The sequence below is a fragment of the Syngnathus scovelli genome, chromosome 1 (genome assembly GCF_024217435.2).
Source record: "Syngnathus scovelli strain Florida chromosome 1, RoL_Ssco_1.2, whole genome shotgun sequence".
Taxonomy (NCBI): domain Eukaryota; kingdom Metazoa; phylum Chordata; class Actinopteri; order Syngnathiformes; family Syngnathidae; genus Syngnathus; species Syngnathus scovelli.
The window spans coordinates 28310500-28335573 of record NC_090847.1 but is presented as its reverse complement, the minus strand read 5'-3'; the positions used below and the strand labels follow the sequence as shown (position 1 = coordinate 28335573).

The 25074-nt window shown below is 46.9% G+C and overlaps 1 protein-coding gene and 1 long non-coding RNA gene across 12 annotated transcripts in view; one reads left to right on the top strand and one right to left on the bottom strand.

The window, feature by feature from the left end:
• Positions 1–181: 181 nt before the first annotated feature.
• LOC125983988 (uncharacterized) lies at positions 182–1187 on the bottom strand. Its single transcript, XR_007486837.2, has 2 exons — positions 401–1187; positions 182–327 (listed from the first exon to the last, which is right to left on the bottom strand). It is a non-coding gene; the product is annotated as an uncharacterized lncRNA (long non-coding RNA).
• A 192-nt stretch (positions 1188–1379) lies between these two features.
• Positions 1380–25074, top strand: part of LOC125983823 (nuclear factor 1 B-type) — a 42968-nt gene continuing 19273 nt past the window's right edge. For 2 of the 11 annotated variants that reach the window (XM_049745548.2, XM_049745502.2), the window contains exons 1-2: positions 1904–2316; positions 3518–4049. In XM_049745548.2, the coding sequence (XP_049601505.1) occupies positions 2290–2316; positions 3518–4049 (559 nt within the window). In that variant the 5' untranslated portion in view covers positions 1904–2289. Of the gene's footprint in view, positions 1649–1900; positions 2317–3517; positions 4050–25074 lie in introns of those variants that run through there. The other 9 variants (XM_049745484.2, XM_049745465.2, XM_049745529.2 and 6 more) reach the window with 7 other exon arrangements.

Below are 25074 nucleotides of genomic sequence, written 5' to 3'. Positions count from 1 at the left end.
AGCTCTTCAAGTCTGGTGAGGCGTGCGTAACGTGCACGGCCGTGACCTTAACTGACGTGCCTTCACACACAACAAAGAGATTTCTACTCCATCACCCAGAATGACCGCACCGACAAGTTGAACTGTCAATAATGCGTCGTTAGATCCAGGTCAAGATAACATCAATAAAAACTCCTGTGGCTGCACATCCTGATTTATGTCAAAACAAAATCAGCCTGAATGAGGCCGCATCAACGCTTAATTTGCCATAGGACTCGCTCCTCTGCGGCGCCCGTGGGAAGAAGCTACTAATCTCTCGTAACGGTCGCTCAAGTGGACAATAACGACCTGCCACACAAAAGAAATACGTAATTAGTCAGAAAATAGTCACACTGTGCTGTCGCCGTGTACAGGACTTTACCTTCTCCTTACTGGGCTAAAAAGGTCAGTCATCTTGATGCTTCCTCCTGGTGAGTGTCATGGACGCTCACGAGTCCACGACCCCCCTCTTTCCGCTTTGTGTAAAATCTCAAGATGCTGGTTTTGGAGTGATATACACACACACACACACACACACACACACACACACACACACACACTGGAGCTCTTGGTCGTTGAGAGCTGCTCGGAAGTGAAGGATCTTGTGAAATCTTCCCCAGAAAGTGTGAGGCAATTAGTTGACAAATTGCACCTCTAAACTGCACTAATGACTGAGACTATGGTCCTTACTTATATTGTAAATGTTTAGCCTCTCTCCACCATGTTAATGTGACTCATGTTTATTTTGATTATATGTTGTGCGTGGAGTCGTGGTTAGTAAGTCTGACTCAGTTGTAAGGTTTTGTTCTCCCTGGTTATCTGCCAAGATGTGCCCTGTGATTGTTTGTCTGGTGAGCGAGTGTGTGATATCTTTCACTCAAACTCGGCTAACCAGTGACCCTAAAAAGCACAAGTGTTGTCTAAAAATACTTACTGGCAGTTATGACTATGGCCGCTCGAGGGCGCCATATCCACGTTTTCTTGGCTACAATGTCGGCACGTCACACGACCGGAAGTAGGTGGCCTTCAGTGGACGAAGGCCAGCCAATCGTGTGCCGGAATGCCAAACCTCTTGGGAAAACATTTCCGCGTTATGAAAGGTAGGATCAACCAGTTCGGGAAGGTTATTTTCAAAATAAGGTACAAAAGTAGTGTTTAATGTTGTGACATTTTATATTGAGCACGGTGTAAAACGCCTTCAAAAGTGGGTTCAAATCCACTTTACAATGAGCAAAACGGTGCGTTTTCGTGTGTGGGCCATTTCACGATCGAGGCTGTGCCAAAATTTTACATTGACAGCGCTTAGCAAGCGGAAACTGCGGACTACATTAGAGTTATTTTGGCTGAGCGCTGCGGGGCTGGCGGCCAGGCTGGCCACACAGTGAAAGTGAAGGCGGGGACGACAAGCCAAGCCGGCCTCCCCTTTTGGATCAACTTCACTGAACAAAAAAGAATCCTTGGAAGAGGAAGGAAGAGGAGCATAAAAGGGGGGAAGGGGACGCGAGGTGCTCCCGACGTATTTCCTTCCCACTTTTTTCACCCCCCCCCCCCCCCCCCCGTTAAAGTTGACAAATGCGAGTGTATCTTTGACTTTCAAGCTTCTGTTAACCTAATGCAGTACAGTGCAATGGTACGTGACATTCCATATTATTACTTTAATTGTCAGTGGTGTTATTATGTTTGCAAAGTGAAAGCACATTTGAATGGGTGAAATCTGCGTTGTTCGTTAACTCACTTCCCCCCCCCCCCGGTCCAAAGTACAAGAATCGCTTTTTCCCCCTGCAGACAATGTGCTCTGTGGATGGTTGGAAGGAAAGGAGGAGGAGGAGGAGGAGGAGGCAGTGGGTGGGAGGGTCGAGAAGGAGGGGTGTGAGCATGTAATTACGTGGGTTCAAAAAAAAAAAGTTGGTCTGATTTGCTGGAATCGCGCACGCAGGAACGAAGGTGCGCCACATATGAAGCAGTGCGAGCTCAGGGCGCAACATCACGCGCGCACACACACACACGCGCGTGAGAAAAAAAAACACACACACACACGCTGCAGCTCCACTTTGACGTCTGCTGCATTTGTTGCTTTTTTCACCCCGTTCCGACAATCTTTCGGACTGCGAAAACAGAGGCAAAGTTGATGGATTTTCTCCGAGGGTTTCTTCTGGCCTGCTGCGGATGAGTACGGCTCGCGGTGCGGGAATGGCGCGATAAAAGTCACCAGCAACTCTTTTTTTCCCCCCCTTCTTCTCCCCGCTCACTTTGCTGTGCAGCCGACTCGTCATGTATTCTCCAATTTGTCTTACTCAGGTACGTATTGACTTAAAAAAAAAAAAATCAGTCACAAATGTCTTCTGGTTCTCTGTAAAAGTGTATTTAAAAAAAAAAAAGTGCCGTCCGCCAATAAGGTGCCAAGTGTTTCTAAATGTATATTTTTATTGACGGACGCCCCCTCCCTCCTCATGTGTGGAGATAAAGCCACTTTCACCGAGGAGATGAGGCTCCCGATAAGGTCCAACGAGACTGACTTTGACTGTTTATATTTTACTTGGCATTAAGTAAGTGATTGACTGAGATGTGGTTTAAGTTGTGCTTAAGAGGATTGTGCTTTTTATGGCCCCGGCTGAAGTACGGTGCCCCCACCCCCTCCCCTCCCACCGCTCCAGCAATTTGTCGTTACAGGATTTGGATTTGTCATTAAAAAAAAAAAAAATCAGATGATGTAGGAAAAATTGCAATTTAACACTATTGTTTTGTTTAAATAGGGGAAAAGATAAAAGTCACTTTGCATTTTGCCAAGCAAGTACAAATGGCTTATTTAGCAAACTTTGTTCAAATAAAACAAGTCTTTTTTTTATTTTAACACAAGTGCAGTTGAACATAATTGTGGAATTTGTGATTTAAAAAAAAACACCCAATCTTCCTAATAAGTCGGCGGTTGCAGTGTGAGACAAACATTCAACGACTGGCACGTTCATGCACTTGGATTATTATTATTACTATTATTATTATTTTACAGTACATAATTACATAAAAAGGGAGATGGTGGCTTAGTGTTTTTTTTTTTTTTGCAGCATTTTCAATTATAGATTTCTCCAAAACATTTTCAAATTGTTTTGCGTACGACAAGAGAGCAGCCCCGTTTATATGTCAATTTATTGACACGCCGGAAACTTTGACCCGAGGTATGTGCTTCCAAATATTTTGCCAAGGTCGCCTTTTGTGGACATGAGACAAAAAGCAGAGTGGGCGGCCGAGCCTCTGAACGACTTGTTTTCTTTTAAGGTGGAACTTTGAAATTGTTCAATTTATTCGGGACGCAACGTTTTCTATTTATGGCTGTGAATGTAAGTCAACATTTTTGCCATTCCCAGAAGGGAGAAAAAAAAAATGTGTGCATCGTGATGCAAGTTGAGGCTCTGGTTTTCATTTTCATGTTACAAAGCTTCATTATAGAAATTTTTTATCTTGTGTCCTTGAACTGACGTCTCGGGTATCCCCTCCCGCGCAGGATGAGTTCCATCCCTTCATCGAGGCCCTCCTGCCGCACGTCCGCGCCATCGCCTACACGTGGTTCAACCTGCAGGCCAGGAAGCGCAAGTACTTCAAGAAGCACGAGAAGCGGATGTCCAAGGACGAGGAACGTGCCGTCAAGGACGAGCTCCTCAGCGAGAAGGCCGAGGTCAAGCAGAAGTGGGCCTCGCGGCTGCTGGCCAAGCTACGCAAGGACATCCGGCAGGAGTACCGCGAGGACTTTGTGCTGAGTGTGACGGGCAAGAAGCACCCGTGCTGCGTGCTCTCCAACCCGGACCAGAAGGGCAAGATCCGCCGCATCGACTGCTTGCGGCAAGCCGACAAAGTCTGGCGCCTGGACCTGGTCATGGTCATCCTCTTCAAAGGCATCCCCCTGGAAAGTACGGATGGCGAGCGCCTGGTCAAGTCGCCGCATTGCACCAACCCAGCACTTTGCGTCCAGCCGCACCACATCACCGTCTCCGTCAAGGAGCTGGACTTGTTCCTCGCCTACTATGTCCAGGATCAAGGTAGGAACTCGCCTTACCTCGCAGCCGCCCCTTTGGGTCTCATGGTGTTTGTCGGGGGGGGGGGGGGTTCATTTAGAGCAAAAGCGTCAAACTCACTTTTGTCGCGGGCCGCATTGTTGCCATCGTTTCCATCGTGACTGTCAAGATAAGGTCGTTTTGTAAAAATTGTTGAAATATTTTAAAAAGATGAACGGGAATTAAAAACTGCTAGCAATTTCTCTATTTTTCAAAAGTGAAGACAATTTGCAATTTTAGTATTGACACATGAAGTGGATGCACTATTTGTCCTGGCGGGCTCCGTAAAATGAAGTGGCGGGCCGTATCTAGCTCCCGGGCTTTGAGTTTGACACCTATGATTTCCCCAAAAAGTCAACATGAGTGACGGTGTCGTCCCCTTTTTTGGGTGCTCGGTTGATGAACAACAGAAAATGACAAAGTTGATCTCCTTCACCCAATGCCGATCGTCTGAAAATGACCAGATCTGACCGTGACAACTTTCGCCGTTACCAAATAAAAATATATGCGTATTAATTATTTCTCATTTACTGAATTGAATTTTTGACCAGATTGGCGTTTTTGATTAGAGCAAGTGAATGAGGCGGCAAATGTGATTTGAAGAGATGCCCTCAACACTTGGTAGTGAGAATTCTTTTTGGAGGTTGCCGTCCGAGCCGTATGGAATTGATCAAATCCATATTTGATATTTCTTGAAAGTGTCACACGCTACATTGTCTTTTTGCACCTTTGCCCGCTTTTTTTTTTTTTTTTTTTATCCTGATGGCCCGTTCTATTCCGACAATGCTTGAGGACAGCATGGTTAAAAAACAACAAAAAAAAACGGTTGCGAGGCTTTGTCATCATGGCCAAAGCCCCGTCCGGCGCCATTTTGTGTTTTGACTCGTAGCGGGCAAAGCAGAAGGCAGAGTGCGCCGGCAAGAACGGTTGCCACTGGCACCGAGTTGGCATCGGAGCCTCCTTTGTGTCTTTTGTGGGCCGATGCCAGCCGGGCAGGCGGGCGGCGCTTTCTCATTTTGCGCTTTGCATCTGCCGCAAGGTCCCACTTGAATAAGCAAAGCTCTCTTTTTTGCTCACCAACTAAAATGACCGCAGCGTTTTTGATTTGTCAATTGGAGGAGAATTTGTCAACGTTGGGACCGGCGATTCTCCAGATGATGGCATCACATGTCAATGTGGTCGTTTTATTTTAAAAAGTGTGTGTGGAATTTGGGGAATACGCTGATGTTGAGAATGTTGAGCCCCCCCAGATGTTGTTTGCTGACCTGACCTGAACACATTTGTTGGTGGAAACACGTGGCGCTCGCTCCATCTTTAGGGCCCCGGCCATGTTGTTTGTTAGCGTGCGCTGCGGCACCATTTTCTTTAGCGCCGTGCCAAGGAGGCGGGCGGGCTGCCTACCAAAGCGGCGGGCCGTTGGAGGTTTTCGGAGGTTGCCATCCAAGCTTCTTTGTCGCCCCAAGCATGTCTTTGATTCGTGGCTCGCTGTCCGCAATGTTTTTTTTTTTTTTCACACTCCTCGTTGTGGCATTCGTCGGCGTCTTGTGCGAAAACGCCAATATGCCACCTTCGTCCAGGGGCACCGTGTGCCAGCTTTATTCTTTCAGAGAAGAGGCTACACGGGTGGACCCCGTGCATGGCGCACTGGGGAGAGGGAGGGGATGGGGGGGTTGCCATGATGTGTTGCGTGCCATTCATTGTGCCAACTGGCAGTTTCAATGCAGGCTTCTCTCTCACACTCACACACACACACACACACACACACACGTACGACAATAATTGCTAACACAATTCTCTGAGCGTGAACTCCAGCCTATCACAGAGAATACGTTCCAGATGCACCTGCAACTGTTTAAAAAAAAAAAAAAAAAAAATTAAATTGCAATATGGACACCGTTTAAAAAAAAAAAGTGTCAGCAAAAAAGTCAGGCGGACGCTGCCGTAAAACATCACGACCTCCCTCGTTCTTTGCGGAAATGGACGGATCGCTTGCGCGCACAACACGTCTCGCGCCTTCTAACGAGACCCGGGCTTAACCTTTGGCCCCCGGGGGCCGTGACCCTTGCAAAGAGATACGGCGAGGTGTTTTGTGAAGATTAAATGAGCACACGCACAAAAAAAAAAAAAGTGGCGCGTGATTGAAGTTGACCCCCGCGATGGTGGAAACCGCAACGTCCCAATTTCGGTGCGCGCCAAGCTAGCGGCCCGCCAAGCTAGCAGCCTGCCAAGCTAGCAGCCTTTGGTGTTCCTTTTGCCGAAACGGATGTTGCCAGCGTTGGGAACGCAACGAACGAGACATTAAAGTCGGAAGCTCGAGGTCGGGGGGGACTCGAGGCGTAGAGAAAAGCTTTTGCGAGTGAACCGCGCAACCCTGCACTCGCTCGACTTCCTTATTAGTATGCAAGGGAGCCTGCGGTGTGCGGCCACCTCGGTCTCGGAGCCGTAACCTATCGAACACGTTCCCTCAATGTAATCCACTTAGAAGGCCTTCCCAGCTCGGGCGCTTGCCTTATTGATTTCCGCTTCCCACTCGATGTCTTGCCAATCTCTTTTGCTCTTAACCCAGGAGCTATTTTGGTTTTCTTTCTTGCATGCGCTCTCCTCGGCCGCCTTTCATTGGCGGATGCTTGTGATCTTGTGCTCTTTTGTCAAACGCCATCCCCGGTTGCGGCGCGGCTCGCTGTGCGGCTTGTGTTATTAGCGGCGGGGTTTTGCTCCGGCAAATACCTCCAGGCTTAAATGGGCCCTTTCTCTCGCTCTTCTCTGCTGTGTACATAAACCTCCATGGAAACGAGGCAACTCGAGCAGAGGGCGCCGAGAAATGTGGGTGCTCTTTTTTTTTTTTCCCTCTCCCTGGAAAATTTACAAGTCCTTCTTTTCCTCGACAACTGCGTGTTTAATTTGCGCGTGCGCAAACGCCGTACGTGGCTTCTGACATTGCGCTGAAAAGGCTTTTCTCGTCCGCTTCAGCCGCTCGCCGCTTTTGCAGATTGTGTCAGGAGTCCACGGTTAAGATCTCAGCTAGCCCGCACTTTCCCAGGCTTTCGGGGAGGACCTCGAATGCATTTGAAATCCCCCCGAGGCCACTTGACTGGAGCCCCCCCCCCCCCTCGTGTCTGCCGGCCCGCCCAAATGAAGACAAATGGCCACATTCACCCCTAACCCAGGCATTAGACTGTACCTCACTGTCCTGCGTACAAAGGCTCTCCCTGCACCCCCTCGCCGTCATCTCTGCCGAGGCGGGGTGATGTTTGCCCCCAAGCGGGGCCGGCAGAAGTTCTCGCGTTCTGTTCTGAGCTAGAAGTACTGACACGAAAACTCCAGCACGACTCGACATGGGACTTGCTCTACCCGACTGAGTTTGACTCGCCGGAATTTCCGCCGCGGGAACGTAGAGCTTGAAACTGGAAGGGTGCTGTTAGAAAAACACCCTCGAGGAGTCCTTGCAAAAGCCTTTTGGGCAACCAATGAAGGGAAGAAAAATGGCAAGGGGTAAGTTGAGTAGGTGGGGGAACTTTAGGCAGGGACAGACAGGCAGAGTGGTTGCCCAGGAGACCCTGACTTCTCTGTGCCCCCCCATCACCACCCTCCCTGCTTTGTCCCATCAAAGTCCTTTCAGTGCAGACAGGGTCGATCATTGGCCCAGAGTGATGGTTGTCTCGTCTTTTGTGCGCCGGCCCTACAGTGTGGCCCGTCACCGCGACAACTCGACAACGCCCGAATGGAACAGAATCACAAATGTAGTTAGGGCGGGCTGCTTTTTGCATATTGGAAACCCGGGCAGGTTTTTGAAGCCACGCAAGTGATCTCGCACACGCGTCGGCGTCACTAAAAAACGAACTCCTCGGCATCTGTTTCTTGCCAGGCCGCAAATGTGAAAGTGTGAGCGCAATAAAAAGCGCGTTCCGCATTTACCCGCTCGGCTTTGTAATTAGGCTTCTGACATGTGCGCGAGCGGCCCTGCACCCAACAATTTCTGCAAAAGAAACACGCTGCTCCGTGCCAGGCTTAACATAACGGACTTCCTTGACGCCGATTTCTTTCAGCATTTGGGGCATTTATTAGCAAATAGCTTAGCCTAGCTATGTACGCTACTCCACTGTTATTTATGTATAGTTTTTTTTTTTTTTTTCCTAAAAGCGCTTGCGGTCACAAGAGGCGTCCACCAACAAGGCGAGGAGCTCCCGCCGCCCGCTTGCGCTCCCTCAGGTGGCGGCGGCCGCGCGCATCCCGGCTGGACGTTTTCCCTCGGAACCTCTGGCTGTAAATGGAGCTTGCCATGTGTGTCTTGTTAAGGGCGGTTATGACAAATGGCAGCAGCTGTACAAACTAATCCCTGTGTAGCTTTCACACATGGCGCCCAATTAACAATGGACCAATGTGGGGCCCTAATCCACGGCGCAGCCAGGCTCTGGTCCTGTTTGCCGAGCCAACGCCGCCCCGGGAGACTCTCCCTCGCTCGATTCAGATGTGCGACGGATCTTTAGCCTAAAACTTTTTAGGTCCAGAAAATGTTCCAAGGACCCCCGCTTTTTACCCCACAATTCTCGTCCTACCCTGGACGTGGCTTTCAAAGATACTTTTGTGAGCCTTTTGCAATCAGTCGCTTTGAATCACGTCCACACTTTCCGTCCGGCGTTGCCAACTAGTCCAAATGCTTCCGCTGAGCTCACGTGCGGGAAAAAAAAACGCCTAAGTGTCGATGGCAGACGAGGCTGAGGCATACTTGATGAACATTTAGAGCAAAATGCCAAAACAATCTGAGAGAAAAAACCAACAACAACAGCACAAATGCGTTATGCAAAGAAGATGAAGCTCTTTTGTTCTGATTCGGTTTGTCCTCATCCACTATACTGCGGACATTAAAATGGATGAAGTCAACGGTGAAGCTATTGATCGGTTGCAGGCAGATGCACTTTTCTTAATGTATTCGACGCAGCCAGCCGACTGATTAGATGGAAGGGAGCAGCGTAGGGGCCAGATGTATGCATACGCTGCAGTATATAGAGGACCTCACAAGGGCACAGAGCGGGCCTTGGTTGTCACGTGCGCTGCCTCGCTCACTCCCGTGCATCTTGCCTTCCTGGCGTTTTTGCCAACTGTCATGCAGAGGAACAAATTAGCTTAATGCTAACATATCATGTAAAACGCCATAGATTTGCTAATAAAAATTAGCATTGATGTCGCAGTGATTCTTAACCTTCATACTGTCGCTTTAAGAAACAGCACCCATGTCGGAGAGGAACAATCTAGTTGTACTAAGTTCATTTTGTTTTTACTTGTTAATCACTTCACTGGTTATTTTATCTCAAACAAATTATTTTAGGTTGCATTACCTGCTTGATGAAGGTGGAAGTACAAGTCGAAACATGTCAGGTAATGCAACTTAAAATAATTTGAGATAAAAGAACCAGTGAAGTGAGGAACAAACTAGCTTAAGGTTAACATATGATGTCAAATGCCATAGACTGGCTAATGAAAATTAGCATTGATGTAACCTTCAAACAACTGTCGATAATTTGTTGCCGGCATAGCGTGATGAAAAGAACTAGCTTCATGCTAACACATAACTTGAAACGGCATGGAGCGGCTAAAGGAAATTAGCATCGATGTCACGGTGCTCGCAAACCTTCACACGACGCTCGCGGAGCGGTTAATGAATTGCGCGCGTGTGTTTATGCTAACCGTCGGTCGGGAAGAGCAACATTGTTTGTCTTCGGCGGTTGAACTTTCCCCCTTCGACGCCGTCTCGTACGCGGCAAACGCAGCCCGGGGCCGTACAAAGCCGGCCCTGTTTGAGAGCACGAGGGGGCCCGAAACAAAACCGACGCTTTCCCCTTATTCTGGCAATCAAAGCAATTTTATCTGCGATCAACATATTCTCACCCTGAGAGCGAGCGAGTGCAGAAGAATGCCCCATTGACTGATGCCGCCATCCTCCCTCCCCTTCTGCCCGTCTTCTGTACGTCTCAATACTTTGAGGGTCTGGGAGAGGGTTGGGGTTGGGGTTGGGGGGGGGCGGGCAGCCGGGGGCCGCATGCGTATGAGCCCGCCTGCATTGTTCAAGTAGCGAGCGTGTGCTCCCATGCTGGCAGCGCAAGGGTGGCGGGCCTGAAAAGACACAGCCGTCACCTGCCAGACTGCTGGAATGTTAATGCCCTGCCTCTGATAATTGGATTGCGGGCACACCGTCTATGAGGAATGGCCGGCTACTTTCCATCGTATTGTTCGCCTCAGTCGCTCTCGCTCTCAATAGGGCTCGTCTATGTTTAGACAAGCACTCACGTCTCAATAAAGTCTGTTTACTGTGTGTGTGTGCGTGACATAGAACGAGAGCGTGTGTCTTGGCCAGCGTGCATATCCGTACAGCGCGCGTGTTTGCGGGTCGTGTTGCACGCACGCGCAAATACGGCGACGTTGTTTTCCCCATAAAAAAAAGTTGGGGCTCTCGTTGGATGGGAAAGAGTGTGTGCGCACGCGCGCCAGGAGGGGCAAAGGTGTAGAGTCAGGCCGGGAGCCGTGACGCAGCGCTTTCCCCGCCGCTGGCCTCCCGCGCTATTTCCAACCGGGCTGCAGCGAGCGGCTCCAGCCAGCCACTTGAGCGCCTCCATTGCGCTGACCTAAATTCTTGGAGCTCACCTCACAAGACCCTTTTGCCGTCCTCCATCCAAATGTTTTTTTTTTTTTTTTTTCCACGCCGCTAACCCTAGCCCCCCTCCCCCCCCCCGCCCCCTCCCTCCTGTACGCCATAAGCGTATGCTTTGTTTGCCTTCGAGTGTGTAAGCTGCGCAGCTCTGTAAAACAGCAGCAAAAGAAAGCAGCTGTAATCCTGCTGAGCCTCCCGGCCAGAAACAATGACAGACCGTTTTGTTTTTCTTTGGCTTTTGGCTTTTGGCACACCGACTTGTTCTGCGGTTAGATAAACAGCCCGTAATTGCGTTTCATCTGCGTTAAAAGTTACGCCGCTGCTTGGAAGAAGTACTTGAGGTGGGTCGCCTCTCGCGCCAATGTGAGCCACATCATTTGTCATGTCATTTAAGTTTATAAAAGGGCTCGGTATTAACATTTTAATCATTTAATGAAAGTATTATTGAGTTACAATGAAATACTGAGTTGGGATGTTTTGAAATATGGCATTTGATTAAACGCAACTATAAAAGACTTGTGTTAACCAGCCGCATATAGCGGCAAATACGGCAGCGGAGGACTTACTCATCGTTGGCCTCAAGTATCAATGGCTGGTATCAGCTGCCTCTGCGAGTACCGATACCTAAAGATTGGGCCCGCTAATAACACCTGCTATGCTACCGGCCCATCCCCAATAAAATTATTCATAATGAATGCAATATGAACACATTTGATGTTATGAAAAGACTTTTAGACTTAACATGTTTCTACAGAAAATTGATTTAAGAAACATTTATTGAAATGAGATTTAAACTAACCTCTTTGCATGGACATTTTAATCTATTTGATTTTCATTTTATTAAGCAATTGTTTGATTAATATAATTTTTCAAAAATGAATGTACTTCACACACGCATTTTGCCAGCACAATATTTTAAAAATATTTTCAAAAGCGTTAAATGCATTTATTATTCGGCAATTTTCACTTTGCTTATAAAAAAAATAGTGATTATAAATGAAAATGAAAGATGTTATTATTTTCCTCGCAAACTAGTATTTTTGGAGACACTAACTTTTTTTTGACTGTTTAAAAATGTAATGTTTACCTTTTCCTGTGTGGATGATTTAACCCCAGGCCGTTTCCGACGGTTGCATTAATTCCCTAAAGGCATTTGATTGAATGAATACCAAACGCAACAACAACAAAAGTTTGCGCTAACAATTCAAACAAATGAAATGTGACACTGTCACGCACGCTTGGATGTGGCTCACGTTGAAAAGAGCAGCTAAAGAAGGTGACACCAAACGAGCCAATCTTCCCAACATGTTTGGGGCAGACGTGCGTGCGCCTCACACCCGACTCGCCCACCACCTGTATAAACAAGCGCGCTATTGCGAAACCCCCCCCCCCCCCCCCTTGTCAAAATGAGGTCAGCAAATTGTATTACTGGCTCGGGGTCTGATTCTGCTCGACTTTGGAGCCTCGCCGAGCATCACTTTTGGTCGTGGCGATGACGCAATATGGGATATCGCTCCATTCACATATGTAGTCTTTACTCGATGACGTGGTTGCACCCTCTCGCTAGCTATTTGGGATTGGTTTGGGGAGAAGATCATTACAGTGACTGCTGGTTTGAATGAAAAGGCTGTATATTTTGATAGTAAAACTGGCACCAACACATCTAAATGCATGAAAAGACTCTTCAAAAAAGTCACTCACATAGTTTCTCAAATTAGAGGTCAAGTGTGCTTGCTTCGAGGCATTTACAGTTGAACTTTAATGTCATTTTGATTTTAGTTGTAAAACTCAATGGGTTGCTACGAGCTGCTCTAATCTTGGGGACACCCAACATGTATTCGGATTTTTTTTTACAGTTTCGAGTATTGAGTCACGTAACAAGCATGTAATATTTCCTACAGTGTTACTTGTGACAAGACATGTTTAGAGTAAGGCGTGACCGATGCATCAATCGGCCGATTTCTGTTAATTCTCAGAATCGCCATTGATCTGAAAAAAAGACCCAACGTATCCATTCCTAGTATAGAGGCACAGGCGGAAGCACATGATTTTTTTTCCAGACTCGAAGCAGTACAACATTTGTTATGGTTGGGCAACGCAGAATTCAAATCTCATGGTAGTCCTATAAAGGGGGCTGCCTTTAACTGCATGGCCGTTCCCCCTTTCTCGCGTAAGGCTGCACGGACCATATGTGTCGGCAGACCGCAAAAACTGAAGCCATTACTCCGAGGGCCCGCTCTCGTCAAATTGGAAGCAGGAGTCTGGAACGGCGGTGGCGGAAGCTCGTTTTGGCTGCGTCTATGTGGACGGGGGTTGGGACGGGGGGGTTCCCCGTCGGATGCTTGAGCACAGCTGATTCGTTGACGGTGGCGGGCGAGGCTACGGATGGCCGATGTCTTGTTGTCCCGCTGTTGACACTGTGTGGTTTTGTCAACTTGGAAAGCAACCGCAGGCTGTTAACGACAGACTCGACATGTGGAAGGGAGGAGAAAAAAAAAAAAAAAAAACACCAACCGGAGATGCCCGACCCATTCTGTAATTCCTCCTTGGGAAAAAAAAAAGTTATGTTATTTGTTATTTTTTTCTTATTAATGGGCTGATAAATCAAAATTGTGAAAATATTCTGCCAAATATTGGCAACGGCATCAGCGTAAAAAAAAAAAAAAAAAAAATCGCCAGCCTGAAAACGGAAAGTGCAGAGGCAGCTTTTTCAGGACTTTACAACGGCAAATGGAGACCGGCGATAAAATCAGCGGCCACTTTCCCCGGGCCGGCACGACGACGCGGCTTCCACGAGCTCGCCTCGACCGTCCCTCGCAGCGCCGATCGCGCGCTGTTTACATATTCGGCCGAGCGCCGTGTCAGAGATAAAGCGGGTCCGATGCTTATCCGCCGTCCGCATTGTAGAAAGCACTCCAACATAATGTAAACCAAACGCCGCCGCTGCGCCTTCATGTCTCAAGTGGCAGTCGTGCAGCGCGCTTTGAGAGCCCCCCCACCCCCGTTCCAGGAATGAAACCTTTTGCGCAATTTCTTCTTCGGCCGCGTCAGCAAGGGACGAGTGTTCGATCGGTAATGTGATTCATGATTCGCGAGTCGAGGGGAGCGCATCTCGGAGGACTTGCCAGCTTTAATTGCCCCGTCACTCCTCCACATCCAGCGCTGACTTAACTGCACTTAACAAAATGAAGAAAATTACAAGTCGTGAATTTAAATTGACAGCACAACTTTGCCTTATAAATGCCCCCACTAGCTTCATGCTAACTCATAATGGAAAAAGCCATCAACAGACTCGCACTTAGCATTGATTGTTTCGCTTTTAGGATCCGGTCGTGAAAGTATTCTTCTCGGTTTGTCTACAACACTGCCCCCAGTGGCCAGGACTGGCACTTCAGAAGTAGGATCGCATCTTATGCCCAAACTGTTTTTACTCGGGTTGAGCAAACGACGTTTTTTTTTCAATATTGCGATTGAATGCATTTTCAAGAGTCTCCTTCCTTTGTATTTTGATTTTATGAATCAAATTGTCGTACAATCAACAACACCAGCTCGATTATGCCTAAATGTTTACGTACGGCATGCTACGTCGGTTAGCGGCCGTTTCCCCAAAGGCACCCTTCGAACTTGACGGTTGAAATCCCGACCGCAGTATAGGCGTGTTGCGAAATGCAGCCAGCTCGTGTTGGCCTTTGTGTGCCTGTGCCGCACCCAATTTTTGTGAAGCGTCGATGCCCGAGGTGACGCTGCAGTCTATACGTGCGAGGTGCACGCTTTCGCAAAGCTGGGCGAGCGTCGCCGGGGTTAACTTAGGCAAATGAGCGCCGCTCAGTCAGGTCGGGCCGGTTTGCAGCCTCAGATGCTCCTCCGCAAAAACGGAGGCCGTCCCCTCAGCTCGGCCGTCTCGCTCGCAGACCGCCGTAAATCACAAACTAATCCACCGAGTGCGGTTTGTCAGCTTTACATCGGCGACGGCGTCTCGGGTGATGTCTTTGATGCTCTTTTGTTAGCGTTCCTATAGGCTTGCTCGCCGCCGCGCCTTGACCCCGCGGGGTTGGGCGGACTGTTTCCCGCCGTTTGCATGAAAGCAGCTCTAATCAGTGGCAAAAGCAGAGAAGTGGCTCGTTTATGAGCTGCTAATGGTCTGCTAACTCTTGAGGAAAGGCAAAGTGAGCGCTTTGTGTGTTTACTACTCGTTGCCCTTTGACCTCTCTTCCGCCAAGTCACGTTGAAGTTCAGACCCGGACGGCCCGAACCGCGCCGCACTTGAGGCGATTGTCGTTTCCCTGTTTGCGCTTTTTGAGTGCTACGATGTGGAGCGAGCGCACGGGAATGGATTTCGAGACGCCGGTGACCTCTGACCTGTGTTTGGACACGGCGTGAAAAGCAGAAGCGTGCGTTCCATTAGCTCTGTTGTGTCGCCGCTCAAACGCGCAGCGGATAAAACGCGAGGTGATTTAGTGGCTCTCGCCACAATGCGCCCCGCTTCCTACCTTTGTGTGGGCCGAGGGCCGGGGTGGGGGCGGGTAGCGGATACGCGGCTGGGATTCTGGCAGGCTCAGAGGAGGGAAGGAAGCCCGGTGTCAAAGGCGATGGCTCGCCGCCGCTGTTATCTGAGCAACAGACACTCGCTGTCGGCCGCCGAGAGGAGCGGGCCCAAAAAAAATGCTGGACGCCGCGAGGCGAATGTTTCGGGGGGAGGAGGGGGGCCGGGAGAGAACTCGGTTGGTAAAAAACGTTGCGTGTGGAAGGGAGCGCCATGCATGCCTTGTTTCTCCCGCTCCTCTCGGCACAGGCCTCTCCTGTAACCTTCAGAGAAGCCCACGCAGGCCCCAAGTTCAACGAGTGCATGAGGCATATTTTCGCTGAGCATGCTTGGACCGCCCCCTGCTAAACCTCCCGACCCCCCCCTACACTAGCACCCCTCCCTCCTTTCCATACATACATTTTTTTTTTTTTTTTTTATCTCCCCCTTCGCCGAAAGAGGACTCCCTGTAGGCCTCTCCTTTCACAGTGCCTGCAAAGGAAATACATTACGTGTAAAAAGAATTCCATATGCGGTCATATGATCTGTGTAATTCGCGCTCAACTGATTTAAAAAAAAAAAAAAAAGTCTGCACATTTGAAGAGGCCTGCACTGGTTTTCCTTCCCAAAAAAAGGAAATGTAACAATGTCCGTTTTGTGGAACAATGTCCGTTTTGTGGAGTTTTGAGCGACAGTCAGGACCCAAGTCGGAAAAGCAGGCTAGCTTAAGCGGCCTGATGAGGGAGCAGCTTACAGGTGACTTGATTTGGGGGAAAAAAAAAAAAAAAAAAAAAAAAAAAAGCTCCAGTGGGTCTGTACTTGCTCATCTCTGGGTTTAAAGTCCGCTGTACTACTTTCCTATGGGATGTTTTTAGACGCCATCTGGCTTCTGCCAATCAATGTGTTCTTTTTATCCGGCGGACCTTAGTAAGTGCCGCCCGCCCGTAGCACGAGTGTGAGGCTTGATGTCAGAATTAAAAAAACAAAATTTTTTTTTTTTTGTTGCTCTAAGTATCTTTCGCGGGCATTGGCGGCCTTCAAAAGTATCCGATACCGGTACCGGCCGGATACCAGTACGGGTACTGGCCCATTCCTCGTATTTACAATAAACCCTCGATGGAAAAAAAAAACCCAACGAGTCCGACAGCCACCTTTTCCGTTCAAACTGCAAAAGTGAGCGCACCCCAAAGCGACAACGTCCACATTGGGCCAAGCCAAGCCCTCGGGAGTAGCGAGGACCGAGTGTGTCGAGATCGCTGATGCAGCAAGATGGAAAAAGAAGGAAACCTCAACGGGGTGTTTTCCTTGCACCTGCGGCTCGGTGGGCTTCCCTCGGCGTAATGGCGGGAATACATCTGTTGCTAGTGTCGCCGCTCTCTTTTCATGCTTGTAATGACACACTCAAGTCTGCGGTTGAGTTCTCCCACTTCCAGGCGAGCCGTGCCAGCGAAATCTTCTGAGCCAGTGCAAGCGCGCACGCGCTTTGTTTTCTTTGTGCGTTTGAGGCCGAGCGGCACTCGGAGATGTGCCGTCGCACATGGCGCCCGCTAGCGCGGCTGCTCGGTGGGAAACTCCGTCAAATCCGACCGCAGATTATTTTCCCGCTAAATCCCATTTTGGATCGGAATCGATTCAGAGCTTTATAAATTCCATTCTCCATTCATTCGAGTCTTTTTTTTTTTTTTCAAGACCAAAATATTTCAAGAATACAGTCCTTTTATTATTATGATTTTTGTTGATCTTTTTTCACAGAATGAAATATAAATTGCGGTTTTGCAATTCAATCGGGCTGGGCAAGTCAAAGCATGTTTGTTTTCACAACATACCTTTGTGACTTTTTCTCTCAAACGGGCAAAATCGAAAGGCGACGCGCTCCGTTTCATCGGAGTTCGGATATTTGCATGTATCGATGCTTCACTTCTTTTCCTGAGGGTTCGCTTTGAGTCGTCGACGTCCGGCCGGCCGGGGCCTGTGAGAAAGCCCGAACGTCACATCTGTGCTCCAAACAATGAGCGCCTCAGTACTTGGAGCTCCACAAACAATTAGCTTTGTCGCCGTGTAATTGACTGGCAGGGACTGGCTGGCATTTACATTGGCCCGCTGTTGCCACCCTGCCATTCAGTTGGCAGGAGTGGGGGGGGGGCACAGCACAAAGAATGAGTCCATACAGGGTTTTGGGAGTTCGGTCGCGTCTCGGAGACACTCGCTTTCTTCCCGTGGTGGCAAACCTCCAAGAAGGAGGGAGGAGAGAAGTGAGCAGACTTTGGAGTGAATTATGCATGCGTGGGAAGGGGAGCGAGCAAGGCGGGCGGGGGGCGAAAGGGGGGCGTGCGACGGGAGGCCGGCAGGCCGGCCCGCCGATGACCAATGGCATTCGGTGGCCGTCTCCCTCCTCCTTCCGCACCGGGAGCAGTCTGGGAGCGAGCCGCCATAGGCTAATGAGGTGACACTCAGCGTCTGGAGAGCAGCCAAAACAGTCCATTAACTCCTCGCCACTAGTTAAGAGGAGACCAAGGAGAGAGGAGAGGTGGCCGCGGGCAGGAGAAAAGACGACCAGGGGGCGAGCGGAGCCAGCTAGCCAAGGGCTCTCAAGTCTTCTGGGCTGCTTCTTCGCCACTTTTGTACTTGTTGTGAATGAAGCGGCGGGGTGGCTGCCCCTCCCAAAAGTGTCAATGGTAATTCCCGGATTGTCGTCACGCTAAATTGCCGATTCTTCAAATCAACTTTTCTTATACGCCAAAACATCCCACTTTGCAAATAAATGCAAGTACCGTCTTCCGCCAAAAGTTTTTTTCGACAATACTGATTAGAATACAATTGAAATGATTTTTTTTTTCTAATTTTTCTATTCTGATGAATAGAATTACGGGTTGATTAGGTTCCAAATGGATATTCCGAAGCCGATATGTGGCAGGATAAGATTCTGACTGGGAATTAGTGTTTGAAAATATATCATGTTACTTATTTTTTGGTCACTTCCAACAATATAACAAAACAGGATGTTAGTTGAGCAGAACAGTTGATAGTCCGTTTGTTTAACTTCACAACAGAGGGAGATTTCAGCAAATAATTGACACTTTGCAGGGGTGGCGGCAAATTTTTCATCTGTACAAAAAAGACAAAATTGAATAAAAAGAATATTGGCCAATTAAATTGGCAAGCCAATTATCCAAGTGCCATGACAAACCAACGCAGCAGAAAAACGAATCTTAGCAGGCAGAACGAGGTCATCTCCGACAATTAAATTGGACAATATTGGCTCTTTTAAAATTGGCAAAAATGTAAATTTAAAAAAAAAAAAACACTTATAAACACATTATATCCAAAGACAACAATAATAAAAAATTCAACAGATTTATTTTGCTTTTCTATCGGCAATTAAAATGGTCAAAAGTTTTTAAATTTTTGAATCTTTTTTTCTCCGCTTAGTGACCAAAAAAGAAACCATTTAATTTGTCTTTTTTTTTAAATGGACCAACTAATCGGGTGTCAGAATTTCATTCAACTAAATATCAGAATCAATATCAGGTCAGGCCTAATTAATTAAAGCCTTCACTGTACAGGTTGGAAAAATCTCAGCGCTCAGCACAAAAAGGAAAGTATCAGAACAAGTGGATACACCAAGACGAAGACCCAGACGGTCTGAAGTCTTTCAGGATGTCAGGGTGGGGGGTATTTCTGCAGTTTTGTAGTTGTGAATGAAGCAGCGGGGCGGCTGGCCACGGGGGAGGTGGGGTGGGGGGAGGTCGTCCCGAGATGAGGGGGCGTCTTCTGCACGAGCGTTCGCTGTGGGCGATTATGCTCAGTGGAGGCATTCCATTAGGGACGCCGCCATGAAGAGGAGGTGAGCACGGAGGCCGCCGGTTCATGAGGACAAGGCAGAGAGATGCAAAGAAAAGCCCCCCCAGTCGGGCAGACAGACCTTTGACAGAGGAGCTCTGTGAGTCGCCGCTTTCATCTGGGCAACCCCCCCGTACAGTTGGATAATTATGAGACAAATGCGGCGGACCCCCGCCGCTTGAGTGGCAATGGGCATGGGAGGCCGGGAACACAGAGAAACAGGGGGGGGGGGGGCAATGTGCTGCGTTTCGGGGGGGTGGGAAATTATTTCCCCGACTCTCCTCTGTCCTGAGCGGGACACGTTTGCAATCCAAAATTGTGTGCTTTGTAAAAACAGAGCGATAAGATCATTCAAAACAATGTCACTTATTTTGCAGTTCATGCTGCAGGGGGCGCTCTACTAATGCGCAGTTTTCGGAGAAACCGAGAATAAACCACTACTATGATATGAGTAATTATTTTTCCTTGAGGGTAAAGAAGATTTATGCCTGCGAGTATTGTTGTTAAGGGTTCTAAATCTGAAACTATTGATGATGACGTGTTAGCATGTTAACAGCATTAAGTTAGCGGCGGGTGATCGGTCTTAAGGCAGCAAACACAGTTTGGGTCTTTTAAATATACAATGTGGCATTCTCTAGTTTAGCACCCAACCCGTATGGATTATTTTTTTTAGGAAAATGTCAATTCCAAGATTTAGCAGAATAAAATGACAATAACGGAGTAATTGTCCCTTTAATTAAAGTATATATATGATTAAATAAAATAATTTGTGTTTTAGTCCCTGACTGCTTACAATACAGATTTGAATTACGTTTGACTGTTTCTAATGATTTGTCCTTTAGTAACTGTTGAACAACAGAGAGAAAAATCAGCAGATATCAGCAGATTTCCTAATTTGTTATGTGTTCATGTCTCTCCAAAAAAACAAAAACAAAAAACAATTGGTTAATTTTTGCACTGCAAAAATGTCAGCATTTTTTTGAGAGAGGTGCTTCAATGTTGTTGTTACCTATTTTAGAATGTATTTATGTAAATCTATTTTTGTGCTGGCAAGTTAAAGCAAAAATTTAAATTTTTTGAGGGGGTCGTCATAGACCTCTAGGCAGCACCGTATTACTAATATTAATAAATGAAAATCCAACTCTATTCTTAGTTTTGCTTTAAAAAGCGAGTTGGTGATTTCAAGAGGAAAAAAATGAATGTAAAAAAAAAATTCCGATAAAGTGAGAGGAAAAGAGCACGCTCTGAGAAAATGCGGCAGGGTGGTAGGAGACATGTTGGCCACTTTGTGTGCGTCGCACACGATAAGTCGCCGCGGGATGCTGCCGAGCCGCCGGCAGGCCTCGCTTGCTTGTTTGACATCTGCAAAGTTAGCCTGGTCAGCACTTAAATCATTACAAGTGTTTAAGATATTGCTGGAGTCTTAATCAAATTAAATCATTGCATAGTAAATGCAAACAACAAGGGCAAAAATAAATGGTTTGGCTTAAGTCACCAAAATGCATTCCATGCCTGACTGAACGATTTAACGCGACCCGAGCTTCGTTTCTTCCTTCTGCAGCCTCGCTCTGTCACGAACACCGACGGCGGCCATTTTGTGCCATTCATTCGGGGGGCATGTATTCAAAAGTAGCTTGTTTTTTGTGTGTGTTGTGTGCGTGTGTGTGCATGTGCGTGTGTATATACCCCCATCTCCATAGAGTTCTTTTGCGCTGCCACACACACACACACACGAGTCTGCGTAGGGGAGGAGCTTGGCACCCACACGTCCATGCGACAGAGGGGGGGGCGGGCGCGCTCCACCGAGGGGGTTGGGCATCGCCAGTTGGCAGGCCTGGCACACAATGGCTGGCACGACACGCCGGGCTTCCGAGGTGCCTTGGACCGGCTCCTTTTGTTCACCTCGTTCGGGGTTGCAGCTCATCCCGATCAAGGCCTCGCTTTGTTTAGACAACAAAGCGGCAGGGAGGGCGAGAAGTGCGACCCAAACACAGACAAAGGGCGTCCAAATAGACAAAAAATAAATAATTATATTCACAGTCTGTGTGTATACGTGTGTGTATGTATATATATATATATATATATATGTGTGTATATATGTATGTATATGTATATACATATATACATACACACACACACACGTATATACACCCAGACACATAAACGAAATGAATACATTGTGAAACTTTTTTTTTTTTTTTTTTTGTGTGAACCGCCTAAACATTTCTCCGAAAATCTTAACAAGTAGGTGCGGCTCTTAACTTGTTAACACTTTGACTTGTTCAGCCCAATTGCAAATCCTCCCTTGCTATGTTCTGTCCGAGTTGTGGAATCTGGAAAGTGTGGAGAAGATTTCAGTTGAGTGAACAAAACATGAGCTGGATGCCAAAGCGGCCGGTGATGGAGAGCAGGAGCACGGGAGGACACGTGCGTGCGCACACATATGTGTTACGCATGAGCCGCAGTACTTTTCTTTCTTTTTTTTTGTTGCGTGACCGTTTCCAGGTGAGGCCCCCGTTCTCTCTGCCAAAGTCTGCCGGGGCCACATCAAATATTTACCCGGGAGCAGCTGTATTGTGGAAACATTACACATCGGAGCGGCGTAATTAGCTCGATCCTTTCTGGCCCTCTCACTGGTTGTCGACTTGTGTTGGGAAGTCGTTCCCCTCTCCTCCTCCTCCTCCTCCTCCTCCTCCTCCTCCTCGCTGCTGAAATACATCTTGGCTCGGGACCCGGGCCTCTGGCAGCCACAGTGCTATACATGTGCACAGAACCCCGCTCAGCATAAAATGGCTGCCAGGCAGGCTTCTCCTGAAATGTCGACAGCGGAATGCATCTGCGCGTGCTGACTTTTTTTTTTTTTTTTTTTTCCTGAGTGGAGATCTGTACGTGGCTGTGGATTAGAAACTTGGACCACTGCTTGGAGAGAAAAAAAAAAGATCCCAAAGTCAGTGTTTGCTAACCTTTTCTGAACCGAGGCACATATTTTACATTTAAAAAACATCTCGTAAAAAATGAAATGTTTTGCTACACACCGCAAACTAAAAGTTGTCACAAAAGTATATATAGCTCACCTCATCAGTCACTGATTGTGATATTCTCTCGTGAGCAATTCATTTTTCAACGTTAAATGAGTTACGATGTCATTGCGGCATGTCGGCAAGCTTAAACTGTAACAGCAATGTTTTTATTTTTTCATTCTATTATAATATCATGTTTTTTCTTCAAATGCATTCACACATTGTGACTGACATGAAGCAAAACATATTATTTGAAAATTATATTTTCAAGAATTGGCACCTCAACAAACCAAAACATCAAAAAACACTTGTTAAAATGTGTTTCGAGTTGGATTTTAAGATTTAAACCTGGGCAAGGCAATAAATTTTTTTTAACATGCTAACCTCAACTGAGTTCCAAATTCATTCAAATTAATTTTGTCCTCAGCCAGTGCCAAACCTCATCCTTTCAAAGTACAAATGTGAAACTAGAAGACAGTATAAGCAATTAAAAAAAGATTTTATAAAAAGACACATATATATATATATATATATACTGGATATAAATATATATATAATAGAAGAACTAATAGAATAATAATAGAAATAGAATAATAATGGAATAATAGAAAAAATAAAATAAAATGGTCTATCAGAAAGCATTAAATTGTTCTTCCTGTCACTATATGGTCTTGATAGATGAATGAACAAACATAATGGTTGTAAAAAAAAAAAAATCTAAAATTATTTATTATATATAAATTATTTCATAGCACAGTGGTTGGAAATCACGGCACTAAACTATGTGGTAAATTTGCGCCACATAATATAGTGTGTGTGTGTGTGTGTGTATTTTAAGAGCAATTCACAAAGCCAGGCGCGTGACACACTTGGGCGTGGAGGAACGGCACAAGCGCAGAGCAACTTTCTCGCCGAGCCAGATTTGAGTTGCCATTAGCCCTAATTGGCCCAATCATTGCTGTGCTATGATAAGTATCCCACTGGACAAGAAGGTGTAAGAACTGGCATCCAAAATACCCACAAGCTTTTTTTTTCTTCTCTTTCTCGCCAAGCAACAGGAGGAGATAATGGCATTCATAGTGTATTTTCACTTCCTTCACATTTGTTTATTTAAACAAGTGGCAAGAGCGAAGGGTGCCAAGAAATGTTGCTTCTGGAACGGGGCCGCCGCCGCGTGCGTGCCGTGATTGAGCCCTGCCAAGCTCCCAGGGCAAAGCCCAACCCTCTCGACCGCAACTGTTTATTTACAGGTTAGCCGACTGTTTATTTGAAGACTATCGGATTGGCCGGGGCTTGCGCACAGGACGTGTTTTCGACACGCTCCCCCCCCACACACACTTAGGGCACGCTTCTGTTAAAAAAAAAAGACAAAAGGTGATTACGTCAGCACCTTGTCGCCGAGGAGATATTTCCAATATTGGCCAAAGTTTTGAAGTGCTCATGCTGCACTTTGTGAAGTAACGTCAGCGGCCAAACAAGCTGATGTTAGCCATTGTCGGTTCGCCTTGTCTGCCTCAGGAAACATCAAACAATTGAATTTCTCTAAACAAAACAGCAGGCAAAGCACTTATTTCTCTGCTGTACTTTTTCAAGAAAGGTCAGAGCAGAAATGAGCCATGCTGATTAGCCGTTACCTGAAAAGAAACATTTGAAGTAAAATCGAAATGTAGAACACCTGAAAAAGTGCTTCGTGAAGCCGAACATTAGAGCGGAAACGAGCTAATGTTAGCTGATGCTAGTTAGCTATGTTACCTGCCTCAGTAATCCTAAAAATGAAATGATTGAATTTTCTCAATAAAACTTCTCTCCCATAAAACGAGTCGCTACTACTCTTATCTCGTGCGCTTTGCGAAATAATGTCAGAGCAGAAACGAGCTGACGTCAACCATGCTAGTTAGCCATGCTAACTCTCATAGCCGGTTCATATTATGACGTCATCCTTCGCTGGAATTTGTTGGGGTGATGGGCGCTCGTAAATATCGAGATGGAAGCGTGGCCCCGCTCGTTTTTCATTCCCTTCCTCCACCAAGCAGCGACTCCTTCGAAATGGAATCCCCTGTTTTCAACAAGGTCCGTAAAATGGATGTATGGATGGACCAAAGATGGAATTGTTGGAACGCAGCCCACCTGGAGGAAGAGGCGAAAGGTGGCAAATGGCAATGTAAGGCGCCAGAGGAGGCCTGGCAGATGCGCCATATGTTTGCATCCCACCTTGAGTCATCCAGGTGGCGTCTCCCGGTGCTGCAGCGGGGCCTCCTGCTGGAAGACGCTGCCTGGGATCTCTAATTGCCGCCGCCATCTGCTCGGCTTTTTTCTCCCCCCCCCCCCCTTTTTCTTTTTGCCACACGGCAACCCCACCCGTCCTGCACCAAAATGGCTCCACGGACCAATCGGCTCGAGCCTCCGCCGAATGACAAAAGCTGTTTGGAACAATAATAACAAACCTATTTATTTATTTATTTATTTATTTATTTATTTATTTATTTATTTATTTATTTATTTGTTTGTTTGTTTGTTTGTTTGTTTGTTTGTTTGTTTGTTTGTTTGTTTGTTTATTTTCTGTGCTCTAAATGGAATCATTTATTTATAGAATTTATTTCTTTTCAGCGATCTAAATTTGCACGCCTTTAGCTTTGTATTTATTTCATGTATGAATATAATTTTTGAATCAATACTGTAGATGATTTCATTCCATTTAATGTGTGTGAAATTGTGTTTTATCTGACGTATGTAAAAGGGTTTATTTAACTTGTCTTTGCATTTCAATATTTAGAATTGTTTACTTGATTAATTGAGGTAAAAGAATAAAATATCGTCTATCTGTCTCGTTGTCTGTCCGTCCATATTTTGGATTTGTTTTATGAATTATGCACGTCAATTGCCTAATCTGGATAAATAGCGGTGAAATGGAATAGTATTTCTCTTAATGTCAATGTCGCTATTTCCCCGTCTCATTTTTCTTTCCGTGCATCGTTTAAGCAC